Source organism: Myotis daubentonii, chromosome 12 (genome assembly GCF_963259705.1).
Source record: "Myotis daubentonii chromosome 12, mMyoDau2.1, whole genome shotgun sequence".
In the NCBI taxonomy this organism is placed as follows: Eukaryota; Metazoa; Chordata; class Mammalia; order Chiroptera; family Vespertilionidae; genus Myotis; species Myotis daubentonii.
In genome coordinates this window covers 39,338,486-39,357,070 of record NC_081851.1, presented here as the reverse complement: position 1 = coordinate 39,357,070, position 18,585 = coordinate 39,338,486, and the positions used below count along the sequence as shown (strand labels likewise).

The 18,585-nt window shown below is 47.5% G+C and overlaps 1 protein-coding gene across 2 annotated transcripts; it reads left to right on the top strand.

Moving 5' to 3' along the window:
* Positions 1 to 303: 303 nt before the first annotated feature.
* PROKR1 (prokineticin receptor 1) lies at positions 304 to 15,532 on the top strand. Of its 2 annotated transcripts, none has more exons than XM_059659583.1 (3): positions 304 to 491; positions 3,302 to 3,939; positions 12,279 to 15,532. In XM_059659583.1, the coding sequence occupies exons 2-3, from the start codon at positions 3,455 to 3,457 to the stop codon at positions 12,973 to 12,975; spliced, it is 1,182 nt and encodes a 393-aa protein (XP_059515566.1). In that variant the 5' UTR covers positions 304 to 491; positions 3,302 to 3,454; the 3' UTR covers positions 12,976 to 15,532. The 2 variants fall into 2 exon arrangements, with proteins under 2 accessions (XP_059515566.1, XP_059515565.1); XM_059659582.1 differs by lacking the exon at positions 304 to 491 and adding an exon at positions 506 to 1,066.
* The last annotated feature ends 3,053 nt before the right edge of the window (positions 15,533 to 18,585 follow it).

The window sequence follows — 18,585 nt, the reverse complement described above, 5'->3', positions numbered from 1 at the left end:
AAGTATCCTAGTCCCTGCGTTCAATGTTTTTGGAAGTGGACCTGCTGGAACATAGAGTCGTTCTGTATTTAACTTCTTGAGAAATCTACAGACTTCTGAGAAATCAGAGACGGTGCTCTGTGAGTTAGCTCTGGTCATCCTAAGCTTCTTCTGACCAGACATCCTCGGTGGGTGGGGAACGCCCCCCCCCCACCCCCCACCCCCCCCCCCCCCCCCGCCTTCCAGCATCCACACTGCCCACCGCCCCCACTTGGTTGCTTTGAGAAAAGCACTTCTCTCAGCCTTTCTTACACAGTATCCGAGCGGCTCGACTGATGCTGATCCCAGTGTCCAGTTGGGCTCATCCAAGCGAGGGAGGTTCGGGTGGGTCCCAGCGTGTCCTGCGCGGGCGGTGCTATGGGCAGGGGCGGAGGCTCCTCCCGGCGCTTTGAAGCCTCACCCGCGAAGCGGGCCGTGTCCACCCACTCTGGCGGACGCGCGGGGCTGACCAGGTGAGACAGCCAGAAGTCCCGGGCCCTGGGGCGGGCACAGCCCTGCCCGATGGGCACCTCCGGCGCCGAGTCCCCACTGAGCCCTGCTCCCAGCGCGGGCGCCCTGGGTCCCGCCCGAGGCGGCGGTTAGGGAGACTGAGTCCGGGAACGCGCGCTGCCCGGCCGGCCCGGCCCCCTCCGGCGCGTCCCAGCCCGGAGCTGCCCGGGGACCGCACCAGCGTCCCCAGCCGCGTGCGAGCCCGGCGACTCCTCGGCTCCCCCGCTTGGAGCCCGGACCCCGAGCACGCCCTGCGGAGCCAGCCGCGGGTGCCTGGGTGCCCCTCGGTCACCCGGGGCGGGGACAGCGAGAGCGAGGAGGCGGCGCGGGACACGGGTGGCCTCGCGGCAGAGCCGCCCGCCCTCGGACCTGCCGCGGCGGCACGAGCGCAACCCCCGCCGCAGTCGGGAAAAGAGCCGGGAGAAGAGGAGGACGAGAAAAGGGACCTGTTCTTTTCCGGGAGAAGCCGCTTTGTCCTCGGACCCGGAATAAAGAAACGCGACCTGGTCCGCGGGGCGCCAGGATGGGGATGCCGCAGGTACGGAGCGCGCCCGCCCTCCCGGGAGATGCCCGGGGAGATAGATGCTCCACGGACCCCCGCGCCGCCCCGGCCGCGGCCGGCAGAGGCTTTGCGTGGGGAGGGGGCTTCTCAGGAGGCTGGCAGTGGAGCGCAATTCTCCAGGGGAGCCGGGTACCCGCTCCTGCCCTTTGGTGTCGCCTCCGAAGCGCCGAGGACAAAGCTGAGAGCAGGCGAGGGCTGATCCGCAGGGGCTGCAAAGTGGCTTCCAGGTTTGGCAGAGGAAGGGTCTGGTCAGGGGGCGGGCGCTAACCGGAAGGGTCCCCAGAGGACACTGATGGGAATAGGGTTCTTCTGGGAGAGGTGAGAATTAAGGATTAAAGACCGCTGGACAATTTCTCCCCAGATCCTAAAATCTAACACCCTGCCCCACAAGAAGTTTTAAAAACCTGCCTTTGAGCCTTCTGGCTGACATGCTTTTGGGTACCCTACCGTCAGAGGTGGCACGCCTCCAAGTCACAGGGTCTGCAAGGGGCATGGAGCATGCCACCTGGATTGCAGCTGTACTTGTCTGGGGTACTTGTCTGGGCTACGAGCCTGGTCCCTGGGACCGTTCAGCTCCTCACACCTGACAGGGGCAGAGGGCAAGGCCTGAGGGACAGAACTGAAGGCTCAGAGGAAGGAAAAAAAACCCTGAGAAACCGAACAGGGCGGGAGTGGAGAGGAACTGGGGAGAGAGGCAAGAATGGGGCTAAACTTAATTGGGGATACAGAGGAACTTTAACCCTGGTCCCCCAAAGACAAGCTCAGATGTCTCATCTTTGAGGAATTGGGCAGCAGGCTTTCCTGGGGTCCAAGGGGTCTCCCTTTGCCAGGAACCTCAGTTTTCCATATCTCCTCTCTCTGGCTTTCCTGACATTTCCAGGGCTCCCCAGGCTACAGCCCTTCCTTTACACCCCAGCAATCTGGTCTGATGTTTTCAAGCCTGTGAAGGACTGGGACTAGGGGAGAGGGCAGGGGACAGGGGACTTCCTGTTGTTCTCTGTCCCCAGCAGCGCAGAGGACAGCCCCTCCCCTCTCCCTCTCCCTCTCCCATCTCAGCCCTGTTAGGAGGTGTGATGGAGTCATCCAGTTAGGATTCCCCTCCCCTTCTTTGCAGCTGACTGGGAGGCCTGAGCATTCGATAGTCATTCCTTGCAGTTCTAGGGTGTACAGTTCTAGGGTGTAACACCCTCTGTCTCCAAGGACCTCCAGGCTTTACAGACATTATTGATCTGCCTGGAGGATGCTGAAACTCTGAGTGTTTAAGCTATTTGCCTCAGGACACACACCAGCCACGGAAAGCATTTTGCTCCAGAGCCCCCTTCCTAAGCCATTGAGCGCTTCCAGGGGTGGGCAAACTTTTTGACTCGAGGGCCACAATGGGTTCTTAAACTGCACCGGAGGGCCGGAACAAAAGCATGGATGGAGTGTTTGTGTGAACTAATACATGTTAACACTGCTGCTGGTGAAGGAGAGGAGGGGAGAGCAAGAGAACCCTCTGCTCTTTTGGCTCCAAGAGCTGGATAGAACAGCCTAACGGGCCGGATTCGGCCCGCGGGCCGTAGTTTGCCCACGGCTGGCTTAGGCTGTGACTTTTACCCTATGGCCTCTGCCTGGGGTCGAGCCTTGGTAAAGACTGTGGGTGGCTTGTAGGGTCACCGCAGACTTGTATGTTGGGACAGCAAGCCCAGTGAGGAGCGGGGAGGGTAGCTGCGAGGAGGCTCTGTGATTTTAGAGCAGTGTTTTGCCAGAAGGAAAGAGACCAACTCCTGGAGAGCAGACAGGGTTGTCTCAGAGCCCTCCCTCTTCAATTGTATTCAGAATCACTTCTTTTAAGCAACGGAATGGGACAATTCCACAAGGACAAAGTCCAGGCTGTCAGGACAGGAAATGGAGTTTGGAGCTTGTCATTTTCCTTCTCTTCAGCCTCCCAACTTTGGTCCCTGAGAAAAAGTGTAACATTTCAGAGTCTTCAGTGGAAGGGAAATAAACAGAGGCAGTGCTGATTGTCTCTACAGCAATCCAATCTTCCCTGAATGAATGGGTATGTGGTTGATAAATTTCTTTTCTCTCACTGTTTTATTTATTTCCACTCCATCACCCAATGTTCACTCTGAGCAGGTGGCTAATGGATCTGCTTAGGTTACAGGATGGTTTTAAATTTGGCTGGATTCACTCAGCTGTATAGCCAACTATTTTTTATGTCTTTTAAAGGCTTAGGATGGAGCTGAACCCCAAAGATGCTGGCAGGGACACTCTGACTCATTAAGACAGAACTGAGTGTCAGCAGAGAGAGAAGACATCGGCTTCCCAGGCCTCATCCCAGAGGAATTCCCAGCTGTGTTGCTCAAGGCATCACCTGGCCAAATGGAGATCACCCTGGGAGTCATGGATGAGAATGCCACCAACGTCTCCACTGGCTTCCTTTCCGTGCTTGACCCCCACGGAGCCCAGGCTGCTTCCTTCCCATTTAACTTCAGCTATGGTGACTATGATATGCCCTTGGATGAAGATGAGGATGTAACCAATTCTCTGACTTTTTTTGCTGCCAAGATTGTCATTGGCATGGCCCTGGTGGGCATCATGCTGGTCTGTGGCATTGGCAACTTCATCTTCATTGCTGCCCTGGCCCGCTACAAAAAGCTTCGCAACCTCACCAACCTACTCATTGCCAACCTGGCCATCTCTGATTTCCTGGTGGCCATTGTCTGCTGCCCCTTTGAGATGGACTACTACGTGGTGCGCCAGCTCTCCTGGGAGCATGGCCACATCCTGTGCGCCTCCGTCAACTACCTGCGTACTGTCTCTCTCTACGTCTCCACCAATGCTTTGCTGGCTATCGCCATCGACAGGTGAGTAAGGGACGGTGGGGACAACGAAGGAAGGGGCATTGGAATTGTTAGTCGCAATTATAATCAATGAGAGATATCTGTATTCACCGTAGATGTGGATATGTAAGGGCTCAAAAGTTGGCCCCATGGCTTCTTGGCCTTTTTGCTAAGATCAAGTGTAGCTCATTGACTGACAGCGAGAAGGGTTCTAGATTTCCAGCTTTGGGCAGGCAGGAGGTAGCAGAGCCCCGATGAGTTGGGCAGTGGGAAGGCTTTGGATCCCACTGCTATGGTTATGCTCCCAGATATTGTATCTGTTCAAGGTCTAGGGAGAGACAGGCAGTAGGTATGGAGGGACAAGATTAAACGCTAGGCAGGTAACTCTTGAGTCAACTTGGAAATCTTGACGGCGGTTTCTGTCTTATTAAGACTTACTCTACTGAAATATGAACTATACAGCTCCACCAGCACCAGTTGATTTTAAAATAAGATTGAGGGATTTGTTTTGAAAAACAAACTAACTAAAAAAAAAAAAACCCAAAAGAAAACATAGGCTTATTTATTCTTAGTTGTTGCATTAGTCTGTTTGCCCCTCTTCATACATTTGCATGCAGCAGCATAGAAGACCTATTTCTAGTGAAGGTAAATAAAATCAGTGAGATCAGTGCAAATCTTTCTGAGGTTATGCTTAGTCTTTTCATTTAGGATAATCACCTATGCTAATGACCAGGGTGGTTTCTGGTTCCCTCAGGACAACCTTTGCAAGCTCCTCTGCCGAAAGTTGGACTCTAATTACAAAACACCTTGTTACAGTGTAGAGACAGTTACCTTGAGGGTCAAATCAGGCCTCGGTGTACTTGAATCTGAACAGCCAGTCTCTCTCCCTTAACCCAGAAAGCCTGAAGCACACATGTTCTCCCTGTTCCATGGCCTCGGGGCTCTGGTGGAGTTCAGCCTGTCTCTCATAGTCAGAACAATGTTCCGGGAGGCAGCACAGCAAATAGAGCCTGTTTTCTGGAGCCATAGGCAGGACAAGCAGGGATACAGTGACCTGGAAAGAGACCACTCCTGAGAAAAGGGTGTTAAAAGGGAAGCAGGCTTTAAAGCCACTGAGGGGTGGAGCCTTGGGAAGGATGATGTCAGGGATTTAGAAGTTTAAATAGCCCGTGGTCTGCACCCATAGAAGGTGCTTAGAGGGTCATCCCTGCAGAGGGCTACTTCTTCTTGGCTAAGGTCTTCCACATGAGTCACAGAGCCCCACAGTATATTGTCCATCCAGAGATGGACCCTGAGTGGACCTACAGAAGGTGCAGGAGGGAGAAATCAAGCTGGGTATCTGCCCCTTAAATCTTCCTCATAGCTGTCGAAGAAAGCTCCAGGGACCTTATCTCTGACCTTTTCTACAAGTAGAAGCTACCACCACCTCTCTTAGTACACCAACAGGACAAAGCATACAGGGTCATTTCCTGAAGTTTCATTCTAGCTAGACATCTTTTCACAAGGGGTGTTGTCAGCCACTAACAGCAGTGTGTGTGTGGGGGGGGGAGGGGAGGCGGGGTTTGACCTGCTCTCTGGGTGAAGTCCATTTCACCATGTGGGGGTCCACTTGTCGAAAGGTGTAACACTGTAGTGGTGAGTGGCTTCAAGGACAAATTCATGGGAATTGGGTTATTTTGAACATATAAGAGGAGAGATCTATGTTGATCTACTGAACTCCTACAAGTCCTTATCCTACTTTCATAGTAAACTCTGCCTGTCTGAAATACTGCAGGCATTTCTCTGGCCGTGTGAGTTTATATAATGCAATTTAAATTCAATAAGAAAGATTAATTGGGGAACCTGCACAGCATCATAGAGACTGCTGTTGTTCAGAATGGAGTCGTGAGTGAAAACTTGCACCCAGACATTGGAGGAAAGCATTGCTGCCTGCACAGGGCCATCCAACGGCCTTGGCCAACTAACTAGCTGTGCCAGTACATTAAGTTCTTTTATTGATGTTTGTAATCTTTGCTTCAAATCATTTTTATTTTCATGTGTCTTTACTATCTAATTTCAATTTAGTCGAGGACTTCATTGATTATTGTCTGGTCTCATGTGTTGTTCAGGATTTGATCAGATTTTCAGGTTTCATTTGTTTAGTTTTGGACAACTAATTTTTATCTTGATATAACAATATACCTACGGTTATAAAAGTACATTTTAAAAACGAAATTTCTATAGGAAAATAATGTTAGCAGTTATTCTGCCTGGGTTTAAATTCCTGTGGTACCACCTATTAGCCTTATATTAATTATTTGACCTTACTCTTCCTCAGTTTTCTCATGTACAAAATGGGAATAATAAGAAAACCTAATGTATTGGGTTGCCTTGAGGATTAAATTATATAATATATGTAATTGAACAATGTTTAAAACAGAATAAACACTAAATTATCAGTGGATATTATAGTTCTTGAATTAACCCTTAAAGGAATAACAACAAAAACACACACACAGATAAATGAATGAATATTTCTGATTGGTTAACCTCTTTGTTTTCATTGAAGTGATTGTTTTAATGATGTGATTTAAAAGATAATAATACAAGGTTTCTAAGAAACACTGCTATCAAGATATAGCAGAACAGAACGGTTACTCTTCTACCTGCCTGGACTTCTTTGTTTCTGTTATTGGTTCCTTGGTTTTCCAGGCATCTTAACTAGCAAGTCTCCTCTGTCCTGGCCACTCTCTTCCTTTCTCCAGCATTCGTTTCATTTCCAGATCCCGCCAATACTTACCCCTCCCTCCCACCTATTCACTCAGGGCTGGACTATCATAGTCTCCTCTTGGCCTTCCATGTTTCTTGGCTCTGCTCTCTGCTAACCTACTCCCCTCATAATCCTCCCTAAACATTCATTCATTCATTCATTCATTCATTCATTCAAACAATGCATTTTTGTAGAACGACTGCATGTGACAGATACTATTCTAAGCATTGGGGATATGGTGAATAAGAAGAAAAATTCTTTGCTCTCATGGAACTTACATCCATGGGGTGGACAGAGTTAGCAGTTAGGCACACAAACAAGAAAGGCATTTTTAGAGCATGAGAAATACTCTGAACAAAAACAAACAAACACTAAAACATTGAGAGTGACTGAGGGTGGGAGACACCAGGTGTAGAGTCAGGAAAAGTGTATCTGAGGAGAAGACTTTTGAACCTACCTCTAAAATATGGCGGAGGAAAAAAAAAAGCCAGCCTTGTGAAGACTGATAAAAAAGCATCCCAGATAAAGGAAATAATAAGTGCAAAGGCCCTGAACAGGAACAAACCTGATGGGTTCTAAGAACAAAGAGAAGGCCCCTGTGGCCTGAGGGAATAAAGCAAGACTGCATCCAAATTAATCTCCTGTCTTGTATGTCTCCCCTCTCTGGCTCTAAAGACCTCAAAGAACTCATTGTCTACAACCTATGCCTCAAACTCTTTCGCCTGCTCTTGAAACCTTCCATTATTGAGCCCAAGGCTGTCTCCCAGTCTCATGCTGGGTAAACACACTTATGTCCTTTTTTCCAAATAAGGTTACAATATTTTTGAGGGTTACCACCATGGTTGACTACATTTCTATTTGCTTGGTGCCAGGAACTATTGAGAGTGAAGTTTCACTAAAATCCTAGGTGCCCATAATTTACAGACAGCAAAAGCTTATAAAAGAAGTAAGACATGGTCCCTGCTCTCTGGAGCTCACCACCTAAAGTGGGAGAGGTGGGTGGGGAGTGAGGTGACACTTCTGAAACAGTTAAAGGATAAAGAATAAATTTTAAAAGAAATTTACAGAGATCATCGTGTATCTGAGGAGTTAAAGGAGGTTTCATGGAAGAGGGGGACTTTTTAACTGGCTTTTAACAAATGGTGATCCGCAAAGTAGAGGAGAGGTTTTCCAAGAGGAACAGTGTTTACAACAGCCTAGAAGTGGGAAGGCTTGAGGCATGAGCTCCCTTGCAGAGGATGTAGGGCAGAGGCAAGGAACGTTTGGAAAGTCAAGGATAAGGTCCTATTCCAGAAGATCTCAAAATCTAGACACAGGGAGTCAGATCTGATGGCAGCAGGAAACTGAAAAAGGTCATCAGAGGACCCTGGCCCTCCAATCTTGGTTTCTTTGATGTGGAGACACCTGTACTGTCCTTGAGGTGTATCCTTCAGATCCCAGAGCATGTGGGGCATTGTGGGACCCTTCCTTCTTTTACCCCAAATCCAGGGGAAACTGACCAGTCTGCCTGCCATTGTCAGCTCTCCTCTTCTGTCTGAATGAGGCCAGCTAAGGCATGAGTAGTCATTCTCAGTCGCAGGTCCTACAAATGCTACCCGGTGAGATTATTGGTCAGAGTTGGCTGGCCCAAGGCGTAAGTCATGCAATCCCTGCCCATCCTATGACTGGCCTAGTAACTACCGCAACCTCCACTTCCATGGTTTGATCTGGGGCTGGGTTCTGGGGACAGAGTGGGAACCCAAATGCTCTTTGTTTAATCACCCAGCCCACTATCACCAGACAACTACTACCTGGACATTTCTTTGTCTATCAGCCTTCATTCTTTGTTGGTGCAAAATGGATCTGGACCTGAGCCAATGTAGTGGTAGACACACAGCGCAAGCCAAGGGCATACTCATAAGCTGCCAATGGCCTGACTCCTTGGAACATCAATAAGTAGAAACCAATTGTGATGGAGAGAAAAAAGAAGGACTATTTTATGTCAGGAGAAGGGTAGGACGAAGGGATATTGCTTGCTTTGGTTGAAAAGGGTGGGGACAAATGGCGTATTTGAGAACTCACTGCATTTGGAGCAAGAGATGGATGGGTCTGCATCATGGTCCCATCAATTTCTAGCTGTGTGGCTTTTGGCAGGTTATTTAGCCTCTCCAAATCTTAGTCTGCTTATCTGTAAAGTGGGTATTTTTGCTCTCTTACCTACTCTAATGAGAAAGTGGATTTGAAAATGTTCAGTAAATTGTAAACTGCTTTACAAACATAAGCAAGTAGAGTTCTGAGTTTTGATCCTAGTATACCCAAGACTGGTGGCAATCCTTAAAGCAGTTTCTGCAATTTGCTTATTGGTAAATGTATTTGGACAGCCTCTTGCTCAATTCCTGGAACTCAGACTGTGGATAGAGTTAGGGTGATGTCAGAGAAAGCCAGGATGAAAAAAACTATCAGATGGGTTGTCACAGATTACCTGAAGGTTAGTTTTGATATGAAAATTAGTAGAATCAGTAAAATATCCTATCTAGTAAAAGACAAAAAGGGTAATTGACCATACCTCTGCTATGTTTCCCATTGGCTAATCAGCGAGACATGCAAATTAACTGCCGACAAAGATGGCGGCCAGCAGCCACGCAGCTGAAGCGAGCAGGAGGTTTGCTTGCTCCAGTGATGGAGGAAGCCAATGTTCCCTGCCTGCTGCGGCCCGGCTCTAAGCTCCAAAAGCAACAAAGTTTCAATTATAGAATCTAAACAAACCCCAGATACCTGCTTTCAGCCAGCCATGGCCTCAGAGCTGGGAGCACCAGTGATGGCAACAGAGTTTCAATTATCGAAGGTAAATAAATCCCAGAATAAAAAAAAGAAAAAGAAAAAAAGGAGAGGCTGGGAGCTTCAGTCGCAAGTCAGCCTGAAAACGGTCTTCAGCCCCTCACCCAGACTGGCCAGGCACCCCAGTGGGGACCCCCACCCTGAAGGGAGTGTGGCCAGCCTGAAAATGGCCCTCAGCCCCTCACCCAGGCTGGCCAGGCACCCAAGCGGGACCCCCACCCTGATCCAGGACACCCTTCAGGGCAAACCAGCCGGCCCCCACCCATTCACCAGGCCTCTATCCTATACAGTAAAAAGGTAATATGCAAACTGACCCTAACAGCAGAAAGACTGGGAATGACTGGTCACTATGACACACATTGACCACCAGGGGGCAGACACTCAATGCAGGAGCTGCCCTCTGGTGGTCAGTGAGCTCCCACATGGGGGAGCTCTGCTCAGCCACAAGCCAGGCTGATGGCTGCCAGTACAGCGTTGGTGGTGGGAGCCTCTCCTGCCTCCTCAGCAGCTCTAAGGATGTCTGACTGCAGCTTAGGTCTGCTCCCGCTGGCAAGTGGACATCCCCTGAGGGCTGCCAGGCTGCTAGAAGGATGTCTGATTGCCAGCTTAGGCCCAATTCCCTGGGAGCAGACCTAAGCAAGCAGGTGGTCATTCCCCGAGGGGTCCCAGACTGGGAGAGGGCACAGGCTGGGCTGAGGGACCTCCCTCCCCCTCGAGTGGACAAATTTTTGTGCACTGGGCCTCTAGTATCCAATAAAATAGAAAGTAGTAGAGAACTTTCAAATGCAGTATTTGGCAAAAGCAGGTGAAAGAAAATTGCTATGAATACAGAATAGCTCTGAAAAAATACATTCTAGGACGCTAATAGTTTCTTGTGTATTAATAGCTTATTGTTGTTTATACGCAGTGCTTGTTTGGATCTTACAGTATCTCTGTGAGGTTGTTGAGGCAGGTAATATCCCTATGCTACAGATGAGGAAATTGAGCCCACAGGGCTAAGAAAAATGGCTCAAATTCACATAACAAGTTTGTGGCAAAGCTGGGACTAGATTCTCAGTCTTCTGACTCCTAGATCAGCATTCTCTCCTACTTATTGAAAAAACATTTTGGCTTTGAAACATTATAAAGATGTAGGAAGTTACTATTGGGAAAAGAAGGAATAGAATTATATAGTGAAAATTCATATACTACACATGTATAAATATAGAAATATTCTTTGACAAAGTAATCAATGAAACATGGTGGTGTAGACAGAGAGGGAGAGAGCTAGTGAGAGCAAAAACCCTAAGTTCCTTGTTTTTGCTATGAGTCAGAGCAAGTTCGGTGCACTCATTGTAGGAGCGCCATGGCTTCTGTGAAGGACCCATACATGTTTACTGACAAAAGCACTGCCAGCACCCTGCAGACACTGCATTTCACCCTTCAGCACTAGGCAGTTGGCGAGAGTGCCAACGATTGTTGCTGGTGGTGGAGCATGTCAAGCAGACAGCTGGGTGTTCAGAGGGTGGACTCAACCTTTCCAACTTCATCTAATATCTGGAAGCCATAAGACAGAAGGAGTCTCACTCCAGTTAACTCTCCAAATGACACACTCCACGGAGCTGGGTACTTGGGTTGGGGGGCGGAGGGTAGGACAGAAACAGCAGTATTACAATCAGAAGAAAAAAATAAGAATGAACCTCCTCTTCCGATCAAAATTCCAAGAAAGATGAACTCAAAAAGATTGGTTTCAAAAAACAGAATTGGTTTGGCTTTCTTCCCTGCCCCTGTCACATTTGTTCTTGGCTCTACCTGGAATAAGCTGTAGGCAAGTGAGGATGTGTTTATTTCCAATGTTGATTCCCTCCCACTTCACTTCCTATCTTTCTCTCCTCCAATGTCCATCCCCTGCGAGATCGGAAAGCCTTCCAGGAAATCAAAGCTCCTGCATAAGTATGTGCACTCACCCTGGGAAGGAGGCTTTCATGCTGCACAAATGACTCACAACCCCCAGAAAGTGCTCTGTCTTTGCTCCTGGACCTCTGTGGTAACAGCAGTGTGGTTTTCTTGCGGGGAGAGAGCAAAAGCAATATCTTTTCCTAGCTGGTGCTTTGTGGTTAAAAAGATACATGCATGTATATTCTGAATTGATTTTCTCATCCATCATGTCAGATAGGGTTAAATGTTTTCTACCAAGGGTCCTACGGTATATGACTTTGAGAAAGCCACTCATCTCTCTCTGGCCTCTATTTTTCCACCTGGAAAGTAAAATAAATGATCACATGTATTCCTCCCCCTTTGCATGAAGAGCCAATGTTTTAAAAAATGTGGAATGAAGACACAACTTTGCCCACTGCTTCCACTGGAAGGAGCAAGTTCTCCCAATAAGTCTTTGGAACTATCAGGCCCTTTTAGCTCTAAACTCTGGGTTAATTAGAATGAATGATCCTGAAGACAGGAAGGACCTGGGAATCATGCCAGGCTAGAAACGGATGGGACGCGTTATTACTACATTTAATAGTAACAGTTACCATGTATTGAGTATATGCCAGGAATTGTGTATACATTAGCATATTTCATCCTTAAAAACAAAAACATTTGCAGATAAGGAAACTGCAATTCAGAGAGACGAAACAAAACTTGCTTGCGGTTGCAACAGCTGGTAAGGGGTGGAACGGGGGTCCGAATTCACGCCTGCCTTTCTGGAAAGCCCCTATACCGTTGCGTTTTCCCTCCACACACCCCATTCAGTGCCAAAGATCTCGTCATCGGGCACTTTCTTGGCAGAGCGGCTGACCCGTTTGCGTTCTTGTCCTAGATACCTGGTCATCGTCCACCCGCTGCGGCCCCGGATGAAGTATCAGACAGCCACGGGCTGGATCGCCCTGGTGTGGGCGGTGTCCGTCCTCATCGCCATCCCCTCCGCCTACTTCACAACGGAAACGGTTCTCATCATCGTCAGGAACCAGAAGAAGATCTTCTGCGGCCAGATCTGGCCGGTGGACCAGCAGCTCTACTACAAGTCCTACTTCCTCTTCATCCTCGGCCTGGAGTTCGTGGGCCCCGTGGCCGTCATGACGCTGTGCTACGCCCGCATCTCGCGGGAACTCTGGTTCAAGGCCGTCCCCGGTTTCCAGACGGAGCAGATCCGGAAGCGGCTGCGCTGCCGCCGGAAGACGGTGCTGGTGCTCATGGGCATCCTCACCGCCTACGTGCTGTGCTGGGCCCCCTTCTACGGCTTCACCGTGGTGCGCGACTTCTTCCCCGCCGTGTTCGTGAAGGAGAAGCACTACCTCACGGCCTTCTACATCGTCGAGTGCATCGCCATGAGCAACAGCATGATCAACACCCTGTGCTTCGTGACGGTCAAGAACAACACCGTCAAGTACCTCAAGAGGATCGTGCAGCTGCACTGGAAGTCGTCCTCCAACGGCAGCAAGTCCAGCGCGGACCTCGATCTCAAAACCGCGGGGGTGCCTGCCACCGAAGAGGTGGACTGCATCAGGCTGAAGTAACCCGAGGGGCCTTTAAACGTGTGAACGGGCCTTGGGGACACTGACCCGTGTACTTCGATGCACACCGCCAACCCCAAGAACTCTTGGTTTGCCGCAGAGGGCCGAGTACATGGACGACTATGTGAGCATGGTGTCCCAGGGGCTCAGACTTTCTAACACTTGTGTGATTAGACACCCTCACCAGTGGCTGACGTTCACTGAGCGTCTCCTTTGTGCAAAGAGGAGGCACTGGTAAAACCCGTATGTGTTGATGACACTGAAAGGCCCCAAAGAAGTAGGGATTAAACCAAGAAAAAATCTGAGCATGGACAGCCTGGAGTAAGGCGGCTGCAGAGGGGACCTGAGTAGGCATCCGGACTGTGGTACATGCGTTTGTGGGGCGAGGGTCTCTCTGGACAGTCTCGGGGACTCATCAGACACTGATGTAACCCATTTCTACAACTATCTTTAGGCTTGACTTCACTCCTGACGTTTGTGCGGTTGGAGTAAGAATACAGACAGCCTCCCAGTTCTTTCCTCAGCCCTTCTCTTCTCACTCCTGGTCCCCACGCTCACTGTGAGGAGCCTTACACGCATGCACACGGACACCGCAGTATACATGGCAAGTTCTATCCAGACCCTCTTGCCCCATGTTGCACCATGGCGGCGCCTCAGGCTCAGGACCCATATGTAGTGAAGCTCATGATTTTAAGGATGGATCCTGGGAAGAGGCTGCAGAGACCCTGGAGACTATGGGGACAGGGAATTATGAGGTCTGGGTACCTGGAGCAAGTCAAGAGGGGAGCAGCTAGGCTCAGGATGGGTATGTCCCCTTGGATCCATGGCCTTCTCTCCCTCCATGGGAGGGGTCCAGGCAGAGGACCCCTGAAAGTGTGGGGGGCTCAGGGTCTCTTGGTCTTAGGGTGATACTGCTTCCACCTCTCAGTTATTCTGATTTGGACCAGTTAGACTTCTCCTTACGTCCTTCTCATGTCTCCATGCTTGTGACGCATAGGCTGTTTGAAAGGAGACACACCCCTCATGAATGTGGCTGTCAGCCATTTTTTTCATTCACACCAGCTTTCACCCTTCCTGGTACGATTTAAGGGCAAGATGTCTTTGTCCCTGGTGCCTGAATCCCACCATAGGCATTATTCTTTTGGATTAAAACGTGATGCTCTTTTTAAAATGGAGGCACTTTCTGGAGGCATAGCCCATCACATTTCCATTCCTCAGTGCACATGAAGTCATGCAATCCAGTGGCAGGTGATGAAGCTCAGTGGTAGGGCCCTGGGTACCTAGGAAAGAAAGGGACATACAAATGGTAGCAGGGGGAGGGTCAGCTAACAATGAGCTTCAGTGATTCTACGGGCTCCCTGAGCGCTTGTCCCACTTTCCAATCACCTCCTTAGTTCGGTGTTTTGAATATTGGAATGTGGAGTTTTTGAACCAAAAGATCTGATCCAGCCTTGGCTTTGTCGCCTCTGTGACCCTGGGTAAAGCCTCTTGCAGGGGATGAAGGTAGCTACTGAGGAGGTGGTTGTGAATAGCCAATGAGATAATATGTGGAAAAACTCTTTCAACCACACAACTAATCAAAAGCAAGACTAACAACTGTTTGTAACATGCCTGGACGTGGAAAAACTTGTAAGCTCGACTTATGTATCTAGAAACCTCACTACCTCCCCCTTTTGCTCTCCTTTGTATAAATTGTTCCCTTACACCTCTCAGCAGTGCTGTATGCATTATGTTCTTAATAAGTTGGTACAAGAAGGCAGTGAAAGCTGGTGGCCGAAGTATAAAAGGACATGGTAGGTCGGTTTCCAGTCAGAAGACAAGCTCAGGGTTTTAGAATAAAAGCATCTTTATGATCATGGAAGTGCTGACCATCTTCCTATGCCTGTTCCCCAGCCAGCATGAATCTGGGCAATGTGGTATCTGTGTCTCAGTCTGTTTTTTATTTTCATGAGGGTGTATAGCCATAGAATGGACTTGTCCTTTTCTTCGAAAATAATTCTAGAACAACACATTTATAATGCTATTTAAGTGAAACCCGTGTTGTGCATCTCCCCCTCCAAAATAGTCAACTCTTAATTTTTCGTAGCAAAGTTTATTACTTATAGTCATTTTATTTCTCTGGAAGATACATTCTAAAAAGCTATTATTTTCCCATTCATCATCCAGCATATTTACCCTACCGTTTAATCAGAATACTCTTGGAGAAAAAAGAAACTAATTAAAATGCTAGCCTAAATCCAATATGCCTTGGAAGGCAATCCTTACTTTTTCTGAAATCACATATTGCATTATTAAATCAGGAAAGTTAGTTTTTACACTAAAAGTAATAAAATGATATCATTTGTTGTCAATATGTTCACCTTTCCATTAAGAATGCTAAACAGCAGTTGGCTGTATTAAACAGGAAATTTTTAGATGTGACAACCAAACCTCTTTTGGCTTTTCAGCCTAAAATGTACCTTTAAAAAAAAATCATTTACCTGTAATAATTGTAGATATTGTATCTGATTTTGATTTTACAGTGAATGAAATTGTTGTGTAGTTATCAAGTAAATAAAAAATCCCAAGCATATAATCATTCAACATAGTTTGTCTGTAATTTCCACCCCCCGTGCTTTTCCTAGTGATGGTGTGATGGTTCTTTGAGCGAACACCAAATAAGTGCTGATTCCATGATCAGATGAATTGTGACAACAGTGTTAGCTCATGTTCATATTGCCTACGAACTTCTCTTCATCCTAAAGAAATTTAATTGATTTATATGTCTTCCTAGAAGTCTTCAGTTGGTAAAACCATTAACACTTTTTAGCATCTGAGTGCCAGGACTGGAAATCTGAGGACCTGTTTATGCCTGTTATATAAGCTAAGGTTAAACCTTTGAACAAGCTTAAGGTTTGCAAAGTGAACCAGGAGATGAACCTACAACACCAAGCCTTGTTCAGGTTAGTGGTTGATTCACTGAACTGAGCAGTTGCCTGCCCAGATGATGGCTTCTCCAAAAACTGGTGGCAAGCCCAACAAGTTGACATTTTTGCTTTTGTGTTTCTTTTCTGTTCCCTACATACTTTCATTACGCAGAGAGATATGCACATTGCCATATGTAGAAGGATAAAGATGTGATTTTGTGAAGTCAAACCATTTCCTTAAGTAAAAGAGAAAGGCAGATTTACAACAAGGCTTTTAGAAATTTTGCCTAATGAGTACACAGTTAAAAATAATTTCTTAAGTCAAGGCACTAAAGCACGGCAATGTGATGGTCCCCACAGCAAGCCCTCAGCATGAAACAAGTTCCATGCTCATTTTGGGAAAGAATACTAAAAACCTTGTGAGATGGCCAGGAAATTATAAATATGAGCTCTGTTCCTTGAAAACTATAATAAATTTTGGAATGTGTCCACAAAGAATGATCCAACTCTCTTTCCTCAAGTGTAAGTGAGAATATAAAATTTAAGTTATTCATTTTATGGTTGATGAAACTGAAGCCCAGAATGGGAAAGAGATGTTCAGGGTCGCACATGTGGGGATTAGGACCCCCCCACCCCCACCCCCTCCAGCCTGTCGAAGCTCACTCCAGGGTTCTTCTGCCACAGCATTTGTGGGTGCAAAGAGTATCAATCTTGGGAAAGGAAGGATCCGTTCCAAGAATCCTTGAGATGACTATTCAACTGCAGTCTAGCCCTCTCTTGAGACCCTTAAGGAGTTTAGCAGAAACATTCCAGGTTCCTTTGCAAGCCAAGTTTAGCTCATCTTACTCCTGGGAACTCACAGCACAGACTTAGAGACCAGGAGGTTTCAGGGAAGAACTAAAAAATGTTTGTCACTGCTCTTTACCTTGCCTAGTTGGGGATCTTTATGACTATAAAAGGAAGATACCACACCTTGTTCATGAGAACACTTGCCCTGCCCTAGGAAAGCAGAAGAGAGAGAGAAAGAAGCCATTTTTGGCTGAATGTCCAGAATGGATGGCAGGCTTCTGAGTTTAGAGGCATCAGAGTTTAGAGGCATCAGAAGGCTACCTCCTGCTGTTGTCAGGGAAGACATGAAAGGTTGAGGAGGCTTTTGGATGAGATGAGACTTGAACTGGACAAGTGGGGTGTAGAAAAGTAAGAGGGCAAATACTCTCATGGGAAGAGAAACATTCTTTTTAAAGATTTTAAATTGATTTTTTAGACAGAAAGTGAGAGGGAGAGAAACATTGATATGAGATGGAAACATCAATTGGCTGCCTCCTGCATGCCCCCTACTGAGGATTGAGCTCACAAACTGGGCATGTTCCCTGCAGGGAATTGAACCTGGGAGCTTCAGTCTGCAGACCAATGCTCCATCCACGGAGCCAAACCAGCTAAGGCTGTGTTTTCTCTTTAAATTTATCTTAATTGTTGAAGTATTACAGATGTCACCCTTCCCCCCCCCCCATTGATCCCCTCTACCCCTCACTTGCCCTGGCCCCCAGGCCTTCATCACACTATTGTCTATGTCCATGGGCTATGCATACCTATAATAATAAAAGGGTAATATGCTAATTAGATCAGATGTCCTTCTGGATGTCATTCTGGACATCCTTCTGGATAAAGCTGGGGCCAGAGGGAAGACCGGGTCCTGGGTGCCTGCAGGTGGCCAGAGGGAAGCCAGCCCAGGTCCCCGGTGCCTGCGGTGGCTGGAGGAAGGAAGCCCTGGTCCCAGGTGCCTGCCGGCAGTTGGAGGGAGGAAGCCCTGGTCCTGGGTGCTAGCAGCTGGGGGAAGGAAGGCCTACTCTTGTACGAATTTCGTGCATTGGGCCTCTAGTATGCATATAAGTTCCTTAGCCACTTGTGTTTTTTTACACAGATCATCACAGGGATTTTGTGACATTTTTTAGAGGTCATGAGTCATAAATCCACAGATTCTAGTTTTATTTAACATCAGTAATCCTGAAAGAGGGATATTCTGCTAAGAGGATTTCACCAATAAGAACTCTTCATATAATTTCATTAGTCTATTCCAGATCAGTGATCAACAGGTTTCCAAGGGGATTAGATTGGGCCACCTGCCTTCTTCTCCTCACATAAACTCAGCAATTGAAGTCTTTGGAGTGGATGAAAAATTGGAAGGACAGACTCTATAGAAAAAAGTAGAATGGCCATTGAGAAACAAGAGAAAGAGGAACCAGGAAGGGAAAGAGATTAAAGAATATTTTAGAGAAGAAGAATGGATGTAGTATAGCTAGGAAATTTAGATTCCTTCCTCTCTCCAGTACCCTCTTTTTTCTTAGTAGGAGAACCAAATTATTATCTCAGAGTAAAAACTATATTTCACAGGCTCCCTTGCAGCTAAGAGGACCATGCCAATAAAACCTAGGAGGAAACTTATGAAATAAGAAACTTCCCTAAAAAGGAGGGAAGTGCCTTTCTCTTTTCCTTTTACAATCCTATTGTTTAGAATGCAGCCATTTTGGACAATGGATACAAGGTTTGCACCATGGGGATGGTGGGTCAGAGAGCTGGAAGGACAATGGGCCCATGATAACTCTGGAGTGTCCATACCAACATAGGACAAGCTGTCTCCACACTTCTCCTAAGTGAAATAAAAATAAACTTCCATCTAATTTCAGTCACTAATGAAAGAGTTCTATTC